The sequence below is a fragment of the Muntiacus reevesi genome, chromosome 2 (assembly GCF_963930625.1).
Source record: "Muntiacus reevesi chromosome 2, mMunRee1.1, whole genome shotgun sequence".
Classification (NCBI taxonomy): domain Eukaryota; kingdom Metazoa; phylum Chordata; class Mammalia; order Artiodactyla; family Cervidae; genus Muntiacus; species Muntiacus reevesi.
In genome coordinates this window covers 55,128,372-55,149,839 of record NC_089250.1, presented here as the reverse complement: position 1 = coordinate 55,149,839, position 21,468 = coordinate 55,128,372, and the positions used below count along the sequence as shown (strand labels likewise).

The window sequence follows — 21,468 nt, the reverse complement described above, 5'->3', positions numbered from 1 at the left end:
TTCTTATTAAGAACTATCTTAGTTTAAGGAAAGCTTACTGGCTGTACTACCATATGACTTTCATATTTGGGGGTTCAATTTCCATAAGTTTTTCCTTAAGTATAACTGTATACATCTGAATAGGTGTTGCAGTTTGGGTTTCCCTGGTGGCTCAGATGGTAAAGAATCTGCCTGCAATGCAGGAGACCTGGGCTCGATCCCTGCATTGGGAAGATCCCCTGGGGGAGGGCATGGCAACCCGCTACAGTTCATGGGGCTGAAGAGTTGGACAAGAGTGCGGAACCAAGCACAGTGTATGTACATTCTTCCCTCAGTATCTGCGGGGCAGAGGAGGGACTGGCTCCAGGACCCCTTGCAAATACCAAAATCCACTCATGCTCATGTCCCACATATGAAGTACTGATTCACAGTTGGTTGAATCCATGGTTGGCTGACAAAGATGTGGACCTATAGATATGGAGGGTCAACTGTACCACAACTGTATTACTTCTATTCACAACAGGATTATACTTAACTATACTATGAATGAACAAGACATACAGAAACCCAAAGGAAGTTAGAAAACTAAAGTAAGAAAAATACAAAGATATTAAACTAAAATTACTTAAATTCTGAGGGAATAACTAATTCACTGCTAAAACTCAACACCCATTCATAAGTGAAAAAAGACATTTAAACAATTAGAACATTAATTTGATAACAAGTATCTACTAAAAACTATTGATAAGCATACATACTACTATGATATCTATTTAACATTGCTCCACATGTCATAGTCACCTTGAAATGACCATGTATATAAGGATTGGAAGACAAAATGCAAAAATTACCATAAAAATACTCTGATTACCTATTTTCAAAATTCAAGAGAATCTAAGCAGATAATTATGATAGAATTTGCCAAGGATGTGGGAGATATAAAAATCAAGTGTTTCTATACAAAAGCAAAAAGTTAAAAACACAGAAACAATTTAAGTTTTTTTCTTTAATACAGTAAAGTAAAAATCCCATAAAGCACTGCAGAAGTACAACTTTCTTTGTGAAAGATTTTGCACAACTTTCTTGGAAATAAGACCAAAATGTAGACAGAAAAATGAAATATATGGACGAGAAATCTCAATATTGGTAAAAAGCAATTCTTCCCTTAAACTAATTCTAAACTACATAGGCCAAGTATAGGGCTTATAATTTGGAAGTATATTATAATTTGGAAGTATAATAAGAGGAGGGTCAAGATGGGGGTGGTGAAGCCACTGTATGCATACAACTATTAATATACAAACTGAAGTAATGCTGTGTTAGCATAGAGACAGAGAGGTACTATCCTATATTTTACTGGGTGAACAGCTGACCTATAAGCTTGCCAAGGCAGTGACCCAAGTGTCATCACAGATGATGGAGAAAGGAGGGGTTATCCAATGTATGACATTGCACTAACTCACTATCCATATGCAAAAAGAGGACGCCTAGAGAAATGGAAAACCTCAAATTTAGAACTAACATTTGTAGAGAAAATATTTTTATGACAATAACTGAGGGAAGGATTTCTTGAACAAAAGATTGGTAAATTTCATATTTTGATTTAATTAAGTGAAAAGACAAGCTACATTCTAGAAAAAGAATGTTTGCATTGGATATAACCAATAATTAATATCCAACATATAGTAAGAATGCCTCCAAATTTATAGGAAAAATCAAACAATACAATTTTAAAAATTAAAAAAATAGGCAATTTACAAAATGGCCAAAAAATATGAAAATACTCACTGATGCTGTTAAAGCTAAAAAGTGCAGTTAATCTGAAAAAGGCAAATTAAAGTCAGACACATTTTAAATTCATCAGACTGCCAAAAAAGAAAAAAACTAAAAAACAGTAGAAAAATGGGCAATATTACATAGCATTGTTGGAGAGTGTAAGCTGGTACGACAAATTTACATAGCAAATTTCCAATACCTAATGAAGAGTCCGGCTTCCCTTGTGGCTCAGCTGGTAAAGAATCTGCCTGCAATGTGGGAGACCTGGATTCAGTCCCTGGCTTGGGAAGATCCCCTGGAGAAGGGAAAGGCTACCGACTCCAGTATTCTGGCCTGGAGAATTCCATGGACTCTATATAGTCCATGGGGTTGCAGAGAGTTGTACATGACTGACAGACTTAGAATGAACAGTCAATAGTAAATTGGAAACACAGTGGCTCCTGTAAATGTCCAGCCAATAAATATGTAACAAAATTTCATCTAGCAAACAGCATCAAAGTAGGTGAGTGGGGATGACCTAGGTGCTGAGATTTGCAAGATGGATACTAATGGGAGAAAGGATTCAGGGAAAGGAATGATGAAGCAATACCAAGAAAGGACCATGGGATGACTGTCTAATCACAAATGGTTTTAAACTGTGGTCTGTAGAAATTAAGAGTCTTGCAAAGGTGCCTTTGGGGGATTATCAGAAAGGGAAGGTATGTAGGTCAGGGTTCAGACCTATCCGCTTTAAACAATATAGCTGCATTTTTACATTTGGCACACTGAAAGTTTCATTTAAATTTTGTTTGAAAAATATGCTTTGTGAAAACTACTGGTTAAACAGAATAAAAGGTTCATAAAACACTGTAGGAGTAAAAACAGTTCACTAACAATGAAAAATCAGAAAAAGAAATTAAGGAATCATTCTCACTCACCATTGCAACAAAAAGAATAAAATATCTAGGAATAAACCTACCTAAGGAGACAAGAGAACTGTATACAGAAAATTGTAAGACACTGATGAAAGAAATCAAAGATGACATAAACATGAGATATAATCCATATTCCTGGGTAGGAAGAATCAATATTGTGAAAATGACGATACTACCAAATGCAATCTACAGACTCAATGCAATCACTATCAAATTACCAATGGCATTTTTCACAGAACTAGAACAAAAAATTTCACAGTTCATATGGAAACACAAAAAACCGTGAATAGCCAAAGGGGTTTTAAGAAGAATGGCGCTAGAGGAATCAACCTTCCTGACTTCAAATTATACTGCATAGCTACAGTCATCAAGACAGTATGGTACTGGCACAGAAACAGAAATATAAACCAATGGAACAAGACAGAAAGCCCAGAAATAAACCCACACACATATGGGTACCTTATTTTTGACAAAGGAGCCAAGAATATACAATGGAGCAAAGACAGCCTCTTCAGTAAGTGGTGCTGGGAAAATTGGACAGTTACATGTAAAAGAATGAAATTAGAACATTTCCTAACACCATACACAAAGACAAACTCAAAATGGATTAAAGACCTAAATGTAAGACCAGAAACTATAAAACTCCTAGAGGAAAACATAGGCAGAACACTCGATGACATAAACAAGATCCTCTATGACCTACTTCCTAGAGTAATGGAAACAAAACCAAAAGTAAACAAGTGGACCTAATTAAAAGTTTTTGCACAGCAAAGCAAACTATAAACAAGGTGAAAAGACAACCCCTAGAATGGGAGAATATAATAGCAAGTGAAACAACTGACAAAGGATTTATTTCCAAAATATACATGCAGCTCATACAACTCATTACCAGAAAAACAACCCAGTTAGAAAGTGGAAAAAAGACCTAAACAGACATTTCTCCAAAGAAGACATACAGATGGCTAACAAACACATGAAAACATGCTCAACATCCCTCATTATTAGAGAAATGCAAATCAAAACTACAATAAGAGATCATCTCACACCAGTCAGAATGGCCATCAAAAATGTTACAAACAAGAAATGCTGGCGAGGGTATGGAGAAAAGGGAACCCTCTTGAACTGTTGGTGGGAATGTAAATTGATACAGCTACTATGGAAGATGGTATGGAGATGCCTTAAAAAACTAGGAATAAAATCACCATATGACCCAGCAATCCCACTCCTAGGAATATACCCCGAGGAAACCAAAATTGAAAAAGACACATGTATCCCAATGTTCACTGCAGCACTGTTTGCAATAGCTAGAACATGGAAGCAACCTGGATGTCCATCGACAGATAAAAAAAGTTTTGGTACATATATACAATGGAATATTAGCCACAAAAAGGAACACATTTGAGTCAGTTCTAATGAGGTGGATGAACCTAGAGCCTAGAAGTCAGTCAGAAAGAGAAAGATAAATATTGTACACTAATGTATATATATGGAATCTAGAAAGATAGTATTGAAGAATTTATTTTCAGGGCAGCAATGGAGACACAAGCATAGAGAACAGACTTATGGACATGGGGAGAGGGGAGGAGAGGGTGAGAAGTAAGGAGAGAGTAACATGGAAACTTATATTACCATATGAAAAACAGATAGCCAATGCAAATTTGCTCTATGTCTCAGGGAACTCAACCAGGGGCTCTGTATCAACCTAGAGGGGTGGGATGAGGAAGGAGATGGGAGGGAGGTTCAAGAGGTAGGGGACATATGTATACCTATGGCTGTATACCTATGACATATGTATACTTATGTTGAGGTTTGATAGAAAACAAAATTCTATAAAGCAATTATCCTTTAGTTAAAAAAATAAAATATTTTTTAAAAAAACCCCAAAACACTTGGCTCAAAATCATAGGACAGAAGGCTGGCTGGTTTTTTCAGAGACTTTAGATTGTAGCTATAGGTGTGCTGAACTTCCTTAATTTTGTATACAGAGATTAGCACATATCAGGAGAATAATATATTTGAGTATTTACTATGTATCAGGTATTATGCTTACATAATCAGTCTATTTAATTTTTCATAGCCCTGTTTTACAGATGAGAAAATTGAGATGCAGAGGGATTCATTAGCTTATAAAATGTTTCACAGCTAGCAAACAGTGGAGTCAGGATTTAATGTAATTCTAATTCAGAACTTTCAGTCAGACTCAGTTATAATGAACTACATTATCTTGGCAATCAGTTCTGTAACTTTATTACTACTTCAAAATTCTCCAAATCAAGCCATCTATAAAACCTGAGCCAAAAAAAGTGTTGGAGGTGGGGGAGGGTGCATTGTAAACTGATACTAAAGTACAAGCAACTTAAAAAAGAATTCAAACTATAAACTACTACTTGTAGACATTACATATTTAGCTACCCTCACTTTGACCCATATTTGATCCCTATATCTAATGTCTTTTTAAAAGACTTGAACATATGTACATATTTTATCAATAAGAAATGGTACAAATAATATCAGTGGCAGAATAAAGAATTTTTCAATATACCATTAAGTTAATAGTCATACTATTTACCTATTAGTTTTAAAGTTCCTCTATAAATCTTTAAAGCAAATGCTATAGTCATACTGTTTCAACTATATTCTTTGTCAACTTGTGATTTAGTAACTAAAAATTTACAGATTTTGACTTTTGGTAAAACCTGAAAGAAGTGCCTGTGCTGCAGGAAGAGGCTTATTCCAGTCTAGGAAATGCAGTTCTGACATGTAGACAAACAAGTCATACCTCTTTGGAAGGGTCTGTTTCTATTACAGAATTCTTATCAGTACTCCATAGTTCTCATATCACTACATTGTCCTCCTGAACAATGAGGCTATTTTACTTATTGGTAAGTTCCTCTCTCCCCAAGACCAAACTCAGAACCTTAAGTAGACAAGCACTGTGTATTTGATTAAGATTAGACACAAATGATTTACTTCCTTCAGATATATCTGATAAAAATCAATATATACACACATTTTTTCTTACCAAAAAGAATGATTGTGCAATTGATGAACTTTCTCTTGTACACAGTAAATTTTTCTCACTGTTTTTGGATGACTTTATTGGACCTCCAACTCCACTGTTCAAGGATTCAGGTGATGAAGTCTTTGGATAAGGTGATACTGATTCTGCTACACAGTCACAATCCTGAGTAAAGTCCCTTTCTGTTATTTTCTCTGCACCTATATTGCCTCACAAAATACAAACAAAAAGAGATGACAGTGTTAACCATTGACATCTTCAGAAGTAGTATTAAATCCTAAAAATATAATAATTTAGCAAAGTCCCAAATGTTAGCTGTATTTAGAAAGGATAAACTTTTAATATATCAAGATAAAATTATGTGTAAAATATTTTATAAGACTTAAAAATTATTGCTCAATTTAAAACATAATTGTAATAATAAGAACTTTCAAAACATTTTCAAACAAAAATATCTATAGTATGGGCTGTACTATAATATCAACCTAATTATTATCTTGAGTATTCTAACACCACAGGCAGTAGTGAGATATTAAAGTCACAGAATTTTATGGTTAGAAATGGCTTGGGAAAACATCTGATCTAGATCTTTTATATGTGGATGAGAAAATTCATGACTGAAATAAGTCTTAGTGTAAAGAATTCTCAGAAAGATAGTTTTCAGATCAAATCAGGGCATGTGCAACTGTCTTCTGAATGTGTGCTTGTCTGAGATGACAGTGGTCCTGAGCATTATGAAAATATTCTAGAAAAGAACAATATAACCACTTTAGAGGAAATATACATTAACTGGTATAAGCCTTGAATTTTAGCTAAAATGACACTTAGAAATGCTTTAAAATATCCATAAAGGGAAAAAGGTATTAAAACTACTTATTTTTATAGTTTCTATGCCTGAAAAACATATACCTATGTCAGAGCTCCAAAGAAAACATTTTTCTTTGCCAGTTATTTTTAAATAAAAGCAAAACCTCAAATGTTTATGAAGATAATCCACTGTGAGTTTATAAAATCAACATGATATTCCTTGGGGACTTTTGTCAATGAAATGTAAAAATGAGAAAAGAGAAAGCCCCATCATTATTTTCATTTTATCTGGAAAAAGCATTTGGTCTTTTAACTTCCTAACTTCAGTGTCACAGTAATATTGTTGCCAACTATCCTTAGCAAGACCAAGTTACTAACATTAACTAATATAAAAATGAAGTTTTGACTACTAAAAATTTTAAATATACCCCTCAAAATTAGTCTTCAAATTGTGTTTTCACATAGAGATATAATATAGAAATGGCCTGGGAAATCGTCTAAATATTCAACTAGAAGAAAAATATGATACTGACATCTCATTACTTCTATAGATGATGGACTCCCAGATAAAGACATAGGAGATGAGTCAAGACTATTATCTCTTCCAGCATCTTTCAGGACAGATGAGATTTTCCATTCTTTTGATACATCCTCTTGTGTTTTGGCAGTGAAGGAATTCTGCTGTTTCTTTGGCAGTTTCACGGTTTTGCTTCTAGAATGAATCTTCTCCTAAAAATATTGATAACTTTCAAATTATTCATGAATGCAAATGATTTATACTTGGACATATAAAACAATTTAAATTACATTGAAATATTTATAAAATGCCTTATTTCACTACATACAGGTGTAACAGGGGCCTCAACATGAGTAGTGAAGACTTTCTAATATACTAGAAAGCATATGACAAATACACAGGAGACTATAGAGACCATAAATATCCTAATAGATACAAATAAAATGTTATAACAGTTCAAAGAAAATGATTTCCAGTTTAGGGAAATAAGAATTCCCATATTTCTTTTTTTTTCCCCATATTTCACTTACAATTTTAGAATTCAAAATTGTTTACAATTGTTATCAATTTATGTTTTCTCACATAGGTTAAATCTTAAAAAAGAAGTGACAAGATAAATCTGACATTCTTACAAAAATATATATTTAATATTTTAAAAGGGTCTTAGAAGCTACTAATTTGAATTGTATCTATTTACCTGTACTAGAACTTTTTCTTTAAATGAACATGAAAATTCTTGTTCACCCTCTGATTCTGAATTTGAGAGGTCTTTATAATTTTTCTTGGTATTTGCTGCTCTTCGTGGAAGTCTGGTTCTCCCATATGCAACTGTCTCATTTACCTTTTTGGTAATGATTTTGTTGGGTGTCTTTAGAAGAAAAATTCCTGAGTATATTAGATCAATATTTTGAGATACAAGCTATTGGCTATAAAATTGACACTATGACAAAATCTATATGAATATTTGTAGGAATAAAAAGATTCTTGATTAATACTTTTAAAATGACTGGATTTTCTCTTTTCATTTAAAATATATTCTTTATCAACTTTTTATCTGAATAATTAAAAGTTCTGTGAGGTCTGATATATATTATGTAACTTAAGAGAGAAAGGAAAAGCTGTCAAAAAAATCTATAACCACAGAGTAAAGCAGACTTAAAACAATATGATTCAAAAAGGCAGAAGTAAGTGTGCCAAGCTTGGAACAATTATAGAAAACAAGGAACTGATACCAAGGATAAAATTATGAGATGACAAATGATATTTTTTCAATACAAGGAGAAAAATAATTTTAAAGGGATGTTCAAACACAGATTTCCTGGTTTTACCATTTTAGATCTTGGTTGCGCCCTTTCCAAAGATGGTCCTGCAATTCAAGAAAATAAGGTTAAATTTTTCAAATAGACAAGAATTCACATTAAAAATTGTTAGAATATGTCTGCAAATAAGTTAAAATCATAAAAATAAGAATGTACCTTCAAACGCATTCAAAAATTTAAGTGTAATTTGGTACAATATGAATTACCAACTTCCCTTGTCCTTTATTGGCTCAGAGGTTAAAGCATCTGCCTGAAATGTGGGAGACCCCAGTTCGATCCCTGAGTTGGGAAGATCCCCTGGAGAAGGAAATGGCAACCCACTCCAGTACTCTTGCCTGGAGAATCCCATGGAGGGAGGAGCCTGGTAGGCTACAGTCCATAGAGTCAGACACGACTGAGCGACTTCACTTCACTTCTCCTTTATATTATGAACTTTTAAACAAACAAAAGAATATATAACATACACTATAAAGTCAATACCCATGAATTTACTGTTCCATTTAGGAACTAGATTATTAATACTACTGAGTCTACTTTGTGTACTCCCTTACAAGGCCCTGTATAGCCTATAGCTCCTCTGCCAAAAAGCCATCACTATCCTTAAATCTGTTTCTTAGTCGCTGGACCTTACAGTTTTACTTCACAGATACATATCCCTAAACAATACAAAACAGTCATGTCATGTAATATACAATGATTCGCTTTATTTTTCACCCATCATTATGTTTCTAAGATTTACCCATATTATTGAGAATTGCCTCAGTCCCTATTCCCTTTTCTGATTTTTAGCACAAGTTCAACTTTCTAAATATTCACTGGAGCCTTAAGAATTGGGATAATCCAAGCCAAGGAAATAATGAAGTTCTGGAAGAAAGGTCCTCCAATCCTGGCAATAAGCCAGCTTGTACATATTGGCTTGTCATTCAGGTACATAAACAAAACAACTCACTCAGAAGTGTTCAATTTTAAGAGTATTTACTGATTACAGTATTCTAACCTTAATAACTCCTCAAGATTTCTAGTCTATGTTATAAATATCTTTACTTATACATCTTCCCAGCAGACAATAGCTCCTGACTATATTATCTTACCATGTTTCTCCTTGGCTTGTAACACACTGCGTCTAAGTCCACACACTGTGACTAGATCCAGCAGCATTTTTCAACATTTTCCCACAAGTCTGACCTACATTTCAACTACTCTGACACTGCACTTCCTGCATACACTGTGCTATTTCATACTGTCTCATAAATGTGATAATCTTGTTGCTTCTCTTCCTTATGAATATGACTGAAATCTCATCTGTTTTCTAAATTCAGTCACATTTCTAAACACATGCCAAAGTTCATTTCCCATTTCCTCTATTTTTACTTCTTTGTAAGCCATCAACTCCCACAGGTCACTAAATTATTTTTATCCTAAAATAAAAATTGATTCCCTTAAAATAAACATAAACTTAAAAGCTTAGTTATACTACCTTCTTTTAAAAATGGAATATTTGAGGTCTTTGTGACTTAGAAAATACTGAAATAGATGTTAAGCTATGAAAATGAACATTATGTCTAGCCAAAAACATATACCTCAAACACTTACCCAACTACTTCAAGAGATTCACTAAAAGAAACAGAAGATTTATGCCAGGAAAACATTTTATGAAAGATTTAGACACAAAAATGTCTGCAATAAAACTGTTTCCTTTCAATAAATTTTTATTGCATCTATATAAATTCCTATATAATTCCTATGTGTGTTGGATGTAGCCGGGAATGGGGTGCTGTCCAAGGACTGATTTTGTTTAGGGTGCTGGTCTCATGAATATTTAATACATTAAATAACTGAAGAACAGGCCATGAGTAGATGAACAATGAGAGTGTGTCGTGAACCGAAGATTACAGTAAGCCATATTTTGTGTCCCTAAGATCCCAATAAAAAGATTTAAATATGACCATAATACCCAGAATCATAAAACAAAAAGAAAAATCACTATAGCATTTTGGTATTATCTCATTCATAAGGGTAGACAATTATAAAAAGTGATTTCTTACTTGATTTCTTCCCATTTTTATGTTTCTTCACATTTTTATTTCTGCTGTAGTCCATCATCAGTGGTTTTGATTTTGGTTCTCTTAGCCAGCTAATATCAGTCTTGCTGTCATCACATCTATATTCTGTGTCACTATCACTAAAGGGATTTTTCTTTTTACAATCTGATCCAATCTATATTAAAAAAAAACAATCCTTATAACAGATGAAGTAATCTGGCTTGCTATGTGTCATACAAAGGAAATTAAGCAAAAAAAAAAAAAAAAACCCTACCAAGAAACTCAGAAAAACTAATTCTTTATTATTTTAGCATGCTAAATAATCCATTTGGCATTAAGGACCTATGCAATACACTCTGATATCCAGATCAGAGACTGACATATTTTGCTGTCCATGTTGTTGTTAATTAAAAGTTAAATCAAAACAGCTTACTTCCACAAAGACAAAACCTAAAACCACTTAAGAGAGTAGAATTGTCATATCTTCTATTACTATGATTATAAATAGCTCAGAGACCATAAGAAAAGATATAACAGGAACATGGACAATCTCTCCAAAGTAAAAAAAAAAAAAAAAAAAGTGATCCGAATATTTTTGTGTTCCAGTTCTGTGATAATCTTTGACACTGAAAAATTATTAAAAACAAATATTGATTTAATAGACACATTAGGATATTATTACTTACTCTTTTATCTTTTGCTTTGAGAGAAGGTTCAAGTTCACCATGATTCCTTAAACCTACCCTTAAACAAAAATATGCATTAATTTTAATCATAATTACTTGTTTTAAGGTAGCATGTGAGTGGACAATTATACCTGTTTTCTTAAGAGTTTTCTGCCTTAACTCTTTCACTAACTCCCTATATAACTATGCACAAATCACTTACTCTCTCTGACCTCAGTTATTTACTAAATAACAAGGTTAGATGAAATGACTACTAAATCCTTTCAGATTACAACTAATATTAAAAGTATACAGACTCTGCATATTAATTTCAGAAGTAAATGCTAAAATAATAGAATCATAGTAGGAGTAGTCAGGACAGTAGCATGTTATTCACTCTTTTGATATGTTAAAATGTCTCAGACAAACTGGAAGGAAATATTTAAGAAAAAGAACAATTGAGGAAGCTGTATTTTAAACTGATCCATCTGATTATAATAAAAATACCTACAATGTTATTGAACTATCCATGCAGGCTTCTCTAGCTGTAGCTTGAAATTCTTGCATCTATATTGTGAATAAGCATTAAAATTTTTTTCTTAGTGTTAAAAGGTAAATAACAAAAGAAATTAACATCAAAATCTCATTTCTATCACTTCATATGAGACAAAATCTTACTAAAATATTTTTATATTTAAGAAGAAAGCTAATAATATAAACTATATTAAAAACAAGAGTAGTAATTTTAACTCTTGCATCAGGAAGGAAAGAGACTTTCTTGTTGCCCCAATTACTCATTTTTCTCTACTTTAGTCCAAAAAGTTTGAAAGAAAATCAAAAATACCTAGGTTGGTACCAAATAAATTTTAAAAAATTTAATAATATACTTTAAAATATTTTAAAGCAAATATATATATAAGAGGATGGAAATCAGAAAGCATGCTTTAATAATTGTATGGTAAATATAAAATAAATACTGAGTAAATACAAAATAACTGCTGATTTCTAGCTTACTCCAAGTTTAATAACAGGTTCATCAGCTCCACTCAAACTAAAATTGTAAACATCATCCCTGTAAAAATGAAGAGAAACATTAACTCCATTATACAACAAATTTTTCTTCAAATGTGAAAACTTTTAAAGATTCATGAAAAATTACTTACAATGGGCATTCTGAAGTAACATTAACAAAAGTAGTCTTCAATTGTCTATAACTTTTTTTCTGAACCTTCTCCTAAATACAAAAGAAGTTTACATAAAACCATTCATACTTGCACCTTGCTCGTCAAACAGCATATACAACTAAACTTTCATATATTATTCTAATGGTGTTTTCATTAATATAAATTTTATAATTTGTGACAGTTTCTTTACTAATCTGCACTTTAAAAAAATTGAAGACTTAAGTACTGAGAACATAATAGAAAGTATTATAAATCAAATACAAAACTAATATCCTTATATCTTTAATATTTATTGACATTATTGTACATAGATAAATTACCTCACTGGTATTCTGAATTCATTGATTCTAGCATTACAAAACAAGCATGCTTCTACTCCCCTCCCACCCCCCTCCCCCTCCAAGAATCTCATTTGCTTTAACTGTTAAATAAAAAACTTTGGGAGAGGCTAAGATTTATGCAAAATCTTAGGTGAATGAATCAAAACTGTATCAGCCAACTACTAATAGTATTATTAGGGGAAAATGTATGTAAATGTACTCCTATAGCCTACTGCTCAAAGTATATTCAATATGATCAAAAAGTAAGCACAAAAGAAGTAAAATAAAATCTTAACATATTTAAGTAATTATGTTATTGACATAATTTAACTATATCACTAAATGATTACTGATGAGAAATAATTAAAGTCTAATATCTGGAAGTTGGGAATATTAAAACTAAAATACTCATTTTAGTTGTGATTCCTCTTCAATTTTATTTATTTATTTTGGCTATTTTATAATAATTTGCATTATTCCAGAAAGTTTATCCTTCAATATTCTACTCTTTTAATTACTTATCTGACTTAAACTTTCCAAAATGACTTTTACCAGTGTTTAGATACATTTGCTCAATTCATCTTTTGCAGGTCAGTTTTTGCTAGGTATTACAGAAGATACAAAAATAAGCAACCATATTAATGAAGGTACAAATGTGAGCAAAGGTCTTACTTATACAGGATACAAAGATGATTCTAAACAGTTACATTCTAGAGGACAGAAGAGAGAAAGAAAGAACTGCAACAGTGAAAAAAAAACCAAAAAAAGGGACAACAACACTGCTGCACAGATTCAGAATTCTTGCCCATTTGGATTTTGAGTCAGGGCACCTTAGAAAGTTTTCATGGAGAAGGCAGACTCTGAAGCAAGGTCTGCAAGGAGGAATAAAGTTCTGACGCTGAGAAAAGAGGTTAAAGAACCTAGTGACTCACTTCAAAGTTCTTTTCAAAGGGGGAAGAAAAAGAATAAACACAGCAAAGACACTTCAGGGAATCTTAAATTATTCTGTTTCAGCTAAACAAGACATGTCTAGGAAACTAATTTTGCGAAGTAATTCAGACTTTTAAGAGGTCTAGGAGCCAGCTTAGGTCTCCACCTAAATCAATAAGCAACAGAGACCAAAGAAAGATTTTTTAATAAGAGAATGACATGACTGAAGCTGTGTGCTTTGGAAAGTAAAAAAGCTAGTACTGAAGGTAATGAATGGATTGGCACAGAGACAATATTAGCGACAAAAAGAACTACATAAAGGATACTGTAATAAGCTGGGGATTAGAAATAAAAAAACAAAACTGGAGTTGGCATGGTCAGGAGAAGGAAGATTCAAGAGGAAATTACAGAAGGAGAATCTCAAAACTTTAAATTAAGTGGAGATAACTGTGAGGAATAAATCAAAGACAACTGATATTTTAAACCTGGCTGAAGAGTAAATATTTCTAACAAAAATATGGACTTCAGAATAATCTTATTGTCAGGAGAGATAGGATGAGCTAGGAAAAAAACATTGTACTGAATCATGTACCAAAAAGTAAAAATATCACACATGTTAAAAGAAGCATTTTCTTTGAAAAGCAGAACAGAAGTTTAGGGGGCTCTCTTGAGTACTTGACACTAAACTTGTCAGTTGTTTAATCTGTTTTTCAATATGCTGGAAACATTAAATCTACATCCATCTTACTACTATTTTACTGTAAAGTCAAATTATCATCATCTTTGACTATACGTTTGGTGTAGTTAAATAAATGAAACTTACCTTACCAAGCTGTAGATCTAATTTGTTTGAAAAACCACTATAAAAAAGGTTTTGTCAAAGTTAAAAAGGCAATTAAAATGTCAGTAGAATGTATTTCATAAAAACCATTTTATATAAGGTAAAACATATTTGGGTCACTAAGTCTATATTTAATATGCTACAAATAACTGCAATGTGGCAGTACTAGTCTTATACCTTTGCAACTTCAGCCATACTTAACAGCAACAATAATAGCTAAATCTAAGCTGAATCACTCATGTAGCAGGTGTCAGACAATTTAAAATGAATGGTTCTGCCATAAGAGTAATTTTTTCCATGCCATATAAAGCCAAAATTAATTTAAACAGGAACCAACCACCTGGAAGACTACAAAGAAATATTTTATAATAAAATAAAACTTTCAAAAAGACTGCAAACAAGGAATACATATTTGCTATTAAAATAACTCATTTTAGCTCATTTAAGTTTGGTATTTTCTTCAGCAATATACTTAAATATATTTAGTTTTACTCATCGTAGACTCAATAAAATTTCTAAAATGTCTATATCCTAAAGATTTCTGAAATGGTATGCTGCATCAATATTATATTCTTAAATGACTACTTCCAATTTTAGCTCCCTTTCTATATAATTTAAATAGATACTATTTATTTAAATAGATACTATCTATTGAAAAGAAAATTTAAGAAAAATCTGGTTCATTAAATAACTACAAAGCGGAATAAAAGGGGTCAGAAATGTATTGTTAATAAGTACCTGTGTTTTCAAATGTAAAGTTACATTATCTGCAAGTATGTTTAAAACTAACCTTAAAACTATGTAAAATAATTTAGTTGTGTCTGTCAGGAAAATATTCATTTCTAAAGTTTAAGAGCATACCTGTCAATCAAAGACTCCTTTGATTTTCTTACAGACTGTATGCTGTCCTTTGGCTGGTATCGCTTATTAATTTGGTTTATCAAAGATTCTGCTGCATCAGTAAATCCTTTCCCTTTTGACTTTTCTCTCTGAAATAATTTATAAGTTACTTAAAAACTCTACCAGTTAACCTTCAAAGGAAAAAAAAAAAGGCTGAAAAGAAAATTTAAGAAAAATCTGGTTCATTAAATAACTACAAAGCGGAATAAAAGGGGTCAGAAATGTATTGTTTTTAAAAAGAAATTATTTAATAAATTTGGGCTTTGTTAGGCACTAAAATAACCTAGGATAAAGTCTTTTAACATATAGAACTGTGCAGAGTGCTTTGTAGCAGTTAAAAAAATGTTTCTATCCATGGGGGGAAAGTTGTAAAAAAATGAAAGAAACCAAAAGTTGGTTCTTTGAAATGATCAATAAAATTGATAAGCCTCTGGAAAATTGGGAAAAAAAGAGAAAAAAGACAGAATTTGCTAATATCAGAAATGACAGACAATCACATGGGTAATAAATCACAAGGCTAATAAAAAAGTATTATGAACAACTCTATGTTCGTGAATTTGATAACCAAAACTGGCCAATTCCTTGAAAGATAAGTTTTACCAAAACTCACACAGAGAGAAATAAATTACCTGAATAGGCCTAATCTAGTAAAGAAAGTGAATCAATAATTAATACCTGCCAAAATAGAAAGCAACAGGTCAATGGGTTCACTTTTGGATTTTATTGAACATTTAAGGAAGAATCATAATTTTTCACAACTTTCAGAAGATAGAAGCAGAGGGAGTACTTCCTAGCTTACTGTATGAAACCAATATCCCCTAGTACCAAAATCAAAGAACTTACAAGAAAGGAAAACTACAGGCTAGCACCTTTTATAAACATAGGTACAAAAAGCCTCAACAAAAAGTTTAGTAAATTGAATCCAACAATGTAGAAAAAGAATTATGTACCACAATCAAGTTGACTTAATTTCAGGTATGTGATGTTGATTCAACATTTGAAAATCAACTAACATAAGCCATGATAAGTAAGAAACATAATATGATCATATCAATAGATGTGCAAAAGTAGTTGACAAAATCCAATATCCACTCACAGTAACAATTTTCAGTAAACTAGGAATAGAGGGGAATGTCCTCAACTTGATAAAGAACATCTAAAAAAAATTATGGCTAACATTACAACTTAAAGAAGAGAAACTAGATATTTTCCCACTGATAAGAGAAACAAGGAAAGATCACTGCTGTCACCACTCCTATTAAACATCATTCTAGAAGTCAGTCTTACAAAATGCCCTAAGACAAGAAAAGGAAATATACTACCTACATACTGGGAAGAAAGAAATAAAACTGTCTTTGTTCACAGATGATATCACTATCTATGTAGAAAACCTCAAAAATCAACAAAAATTCTTGAAGCTAAAAAATATATATAGCACAACTGAAAGATACAAGGTTTGTATACAAAATCGCTTTCTTATAAACCACTATGAACAAATGGAATGTGAAATTACATTTTGCTTATATTAGGTCCCCTAAAATGAGATATTTAAGTGTAAATCTAACAAAGCATATAATAGAGCTATATAAGGCAAACATGACTGATGAAAAAATCAAAGACTATCTAAAACAACAGAGAACAGATACATGTATAACTGAATCACTTTGTTGTACACCTGAAACTACACATCATTAATCAACTATATGCCAAAATAAAATAAAAATTTTAAATAAATAAATGGAGATATTCCATGTTCACGGATAAGCAGCTCCATGTTGTCAAGATGTTGATTCTTTCCAGCTTGATCTATAAATTCAATGTAATCTTAATCAAAGCTCTAGCAAGTTATTTTGTGGTTACTGACAAAACGATTCTAAAATTGACATGGAGAAGCAATAGACCCTGAGTGGCCAACAGAATATTAACAGAGAAGTCTGGGGACTGACCCTACTTTAAGACTTAATGAAAAGATACAATAATCAAAACAGTGTGGTACTGGTGAAGGAATAGAGAAAGACAATAATGGAACAAAACAGAGAGCCCAGAAAGAGGGCCACATAAATACAACTAGCTGACCTTTGACAAAGGAACAAAGGCAGGACAATGGAGAAAAGTTAGCCCTTTTCAACAAATGGTGCTGGAACATCACCATGACAAAAAAAAAAAAAAAAAAAAACAAAAACAAAAACAAAACTAGACACAGATCTTATACCCGTCATGAAAATTAACTCAAAATGGATAATAGACCTAAATGTAAAGTGTGCAAACTATAAAAATCCTAGGAGACAACACAGGAGAAAATCTAGGTGACCTTGGGTTTTGCAATGCCTTTTTATGTGCTAAACCAAAAACACAATCCATGAAAGAAAAAACTGTTAAGTAGGACTTCATTAAAATTAAAAATTTCTGCTCTGCAAAAGACACTGTTTAGAGAATGAAAAGACAGGCCACAGACTGGAAGCAAATATTTGTAAAATATATATCTGATAAAGAACTTGTATCTTAAATATACAAAGAACTATTAAAATTCAACAATTAGGAACCAATTAATAACTGGGCAAAAGTTCTGAGAAGACAACTCACCAAGGATATACATATTGTAAATAAAGATATGAAAAGATGCTCAACATCACCTGTCATTAGGGAATTGCAAATTAAAACTAATACCATCAAGCACCCATAAGAATGGCTAAAATCCAAAACACTGACAATACCCAGTGGCGAGGATGTAGATCAACAGGAACTCTGATTCGTTGCTGCTGAAACGCAAAAACCATACAGCCACTTCTTCCACTTTTGGAAGACAGGCAGTTTCTTATAAAACTAAACATACTCTTAGCATATGACCCAGCAATCATGCTTCTTGCTATTTTCCCAAATGAGTTGAAAGTTTATGTCCACACAAAACCTGCACATGAATGTTTATAGAAGCATTATTCTTAAGTGTCAAAACATGGAAACAACCAAGATGTCCTTCAATAGATGAATAGATAAACAAAATCTTGGTATGTCCATATAAAGGATTCAGCATTAACAACAACAAAAAAGCTGTCAAACCATGAAAACACAGGGAGGAATATTCAATGCATATTGCTAAGTGAAAGAAGCCCAATATGACTTCATACTATATGATTCAGTCTATAAATATATAGACTACATACTATATGATTTCAACTCTATGGTATTCTGGAAAAGGCAAAATTATGGAGACAGTAAAAAGATCAGTTTTTGTCTGAAGTTTGATTGGGGAGAGAAGAAACAGGGGAGGGATGGACCATGGGAATTTTAGGCAATGAAACTATTATTATGCATGATACTCTGAGGGTCAATATCTGTTGTTATACATCTGTCAAGACACATAGAAGATACAGAGTGACCTATAAGGTAAACTATATATTTGAGTTAGTAATGTATAAATATTGGCTCATCATTTCTAACAAATCTGTAACACTGTTACTGATAAGGAAAACTGGGGTAGAGTAATGGAGTAATATGGACTCTCTGTATAGCTGTATCCCTGAAACTGCTCTAAAAATTATATTAATTTTTTAATGTAAAAACTACAAAGTAAAAATTATTATCTGCATAATTTTAGATAACTTGGTTAAAAGAAAGTCTGAAGGAGACTCTTAAAAGATATGACTTCTTTTGCTTTCAGTTTTACTTTTTTTCTGGGAATCAGGCATATGGGTTTTTTAAATTGTGGTAAAATATTTTGCCAAGAGGATGCACTGGTCATAGCAAACACCCTCTTCCAACAACACAAGAGAAGACTCTACACATGGACATCACCAGATGGTCGATACCAAAATCATACTAATTATATTCTTTGCAGCCAAAGATGGAGAAGCTCTATACAGTCAGCCAAAACAAGACTGGGAGCTGACTGTGGCTCAGATCATGAAGTCCTTATTGCAAAATTCAGACTTAAATTGAAGGAAGTAGGGAAAACCCTAGAAATCAAATCCCTTATGACTATACAGTGGAAATGACAAACAGATTCAAGGGATTAGATGCGACAGACAGAGTGCCTGAAGAACTATGGATACAGGTTCGTGACATTGTACAGGAGGCAGGGATTAAGACCATTCCCAAGAAAAAGAAATGCAAAAAGGCAAAATGGTTGTCTGAGGAGGCCTTACAAACAGCTATGAAAAGAAGAGAAGTGAAAGGCAAAGGGGAAAAGGAAAGATATACCCATTTGAATGCAGAGTTCCAAAGAACAGCAAGGAGAGATATGAAAGCCTTCCTCGGTGACCAATGCAAAGAAACAGAGGAAAACAATAGAATGGGAAAGACTAGAGATCTCTTCAAGAAAATCAGAGATTGTACAAAAGGAACATTTCATGCAAAGATGGGCTCAATAAAGGACAGAAATAGTATGGACACAAAAGAAGCAGAAGATATTAAGAAGAGATGGCAAAAATACACAGAAGAACTGTACAAAAAAGATCTTCACGACCCAGATAATCACAATGGTGTGATCACTCACCTAGAGTCAGACATCCTGGAATGTGAAGTCAAATGGGCCTTAGGAAGCATCACTATGAACAAAGCTAGTGGAGGTGATGGAATTCCAATTGAGCTATTTCAAATCCTAAAAGATGATGCTGTTAAAGTGCGATACTCAATATGCCAGCAAATTTGGAAAACTCAGCAGTGGTCACAGGACTGGAAATGATCAGTTTTCAATCCAAGTCCAAAGAAAGGCAAAGCCAAAGAATGCTCAAACTACTGCTCAATTGCACTCATATCACATGCTAGCAAAGTAATGCTCAAAACTATACAAGCCAGGCTTCAACAGTATGTGAACCATGAACTTCCAGATGTTCAAGCTGGATTTAGAAAAGGCAGAGGAACCAGAGATCAAATTGCCAACATCTGTTTGATCATCGAAAAAGCAAAAGAGTTCCAGAAAAACATCTACTTCTACTTTACTGACTATGCCAAAGCCTTTGATACTGTGGATCACAATAAACTGTGGAAAATTCTTCAAGAGATGGGAATACCAGACCACCTCACCTGCCTTCTGAGAAATCTGTATGCAGGTCAGGAAGCAACAGTTAGAACTGGACATGGAACAACAGACTGGTTCCAAATCAGGAAAGGATTATGTCAAGGCTGTATACTGTCACCCTGCTTATTTAACTTATATGCAGAGTATATCATGAGAAACGCTGGGCTAGATGAAGCACAAGGTAGAATCAAAATTTCCGGGAGAAATAACCTCAGATATGCAGATGACACCACTTTTATGGCAGAAAGTGAAGAACTAAAGAGCCTGTTGAAAGTGAAAGAGGAGAGTGAAAAAGTTGGCTTAAAACTCAACATTCAGAAAACTAAGATCATGGCATCTGGTCCCATCACTTCATGGCAAATAGATGGGGAAACAGTGAAAACAGTGACCGACTTTATTTTTTTGGGCTCCAACATCACTGCAGATGGTGACTGCAGCCATGAAATTGAAAGATGCTCGCTCCTTGGAAGAACAGTTACGACCAACCTAGATAGGTTGATTAAAAAGCAGAGACATTACCTTGCCCACAAAGGTCTGCCTAGTCAAAGCTATGATTTTTCCAGTAGTCATGTATGGATGTGAGAGTTGGACTATAAAGAAAGCTGAGCACCGAAGAATTGATGCTTTTGAACTTTGGTGTTGGAGAAGACTCATAAGAGTCCCTTGGACTGCAAAGAGATCCAACTAGTCCATCGTAAAGATCAGTCCTGGGTGTTCATTGGAAGGACTGATGTTGAAGCTAAAACTCCAATACTTTGGCCACCTGAAACGAAGAGCTGACTCATTTATAAAGACCCTGATGCTGGGAAAGATTTAAGGCAGGAGGAGAAGGGGACGACAGAGGATGAGATGGTTGGATGGCATCACCGACTCAATGGACATGCGTTTGAGTAAACTCCGGGAGTTGGCGATGGGCAGGGAGACCTGGCGTGCTGCAATCCATGGGGTTGCAAAGAGTTGGACATAACTGAGTGACTGAACTGAGCAAATATAGCATGACATAAAATATACTATTTTAATCACTTTTTAAGTTCATATGTTTTTATATATAGTAAATAATAAGTTATCACTATCTCTTCTTGAGATTACCAGAATGAAGACAGGGTATACTCCTAACCTTGATAAAAATGTGGCAAAAACAAACCTCCCCTAAAAGAGTATATTAAGAACTTTGACATAATTGTAGTCAATGTGGGACATCTGTACTACTGAACTTATAGAGGTTCTATTCACTGGGC

General features: G+C 33.2%; 1 protein-coding gene across 1 annotated transcript in view; it reads right to left on the bottom strand.

Annotated features, from left to right (window-relative positions):
* SYCP2 (synaptonemal complex protein 2) overlaps positions 1 to 21,468 on the bottom strand; it is a 69,292-nt gene that overhangs the window by 7,138 nt on the left and 40,686 nt on the right. The window contains exons 24-34 of the mRNA XM_065919694.1: positions 15,175 to 15,302; positions 14,296 to 14,332; positions 12,202 to 12,272; positions 12,053 to 12,110; positions 11,550 to 11,605; positions 11,060 to 11,117; positions 10,377 to 10,548; positions 8,341 to 8,378; positions 7,710 to 7,880; positions 7,029 to 7,224; positions 5,692 to 5,888 (exon numbers count right to left, since the gene is read on the bottom strand). Of these exons, the coding sequence (XP_065775766.1) occupies positions 5,692 to 5,888; positions 7,029 to 7,224; positions 7,710 to 7,880; positions 8,341 to 8,378; positions 10,377 to 10,548; positions 11,060 to 11,117; positions 11,550 to 11,605; positions 12,053 to 12,110; positions 12,202 to 12,272; positions 14,296 to 14,332; positions 15,175 to 15,302 (1,182 nt within the window). The remainder of the gene's footprint in view (positions 1 to 5,691; positions 5,889 to 7,028; positions 7,225 to 7,709; positions 7,881 to 8,340; positions 8,379 to 10,376; positions 10,549 to 11,059; positions 11,118 to 11,549; positions 11,606 to 12,052; positions 12,111 to 12,201; positions 12,273 to 14,295; positions 14,333 to 15,174; positions 15,303 to 21,468) is intronic.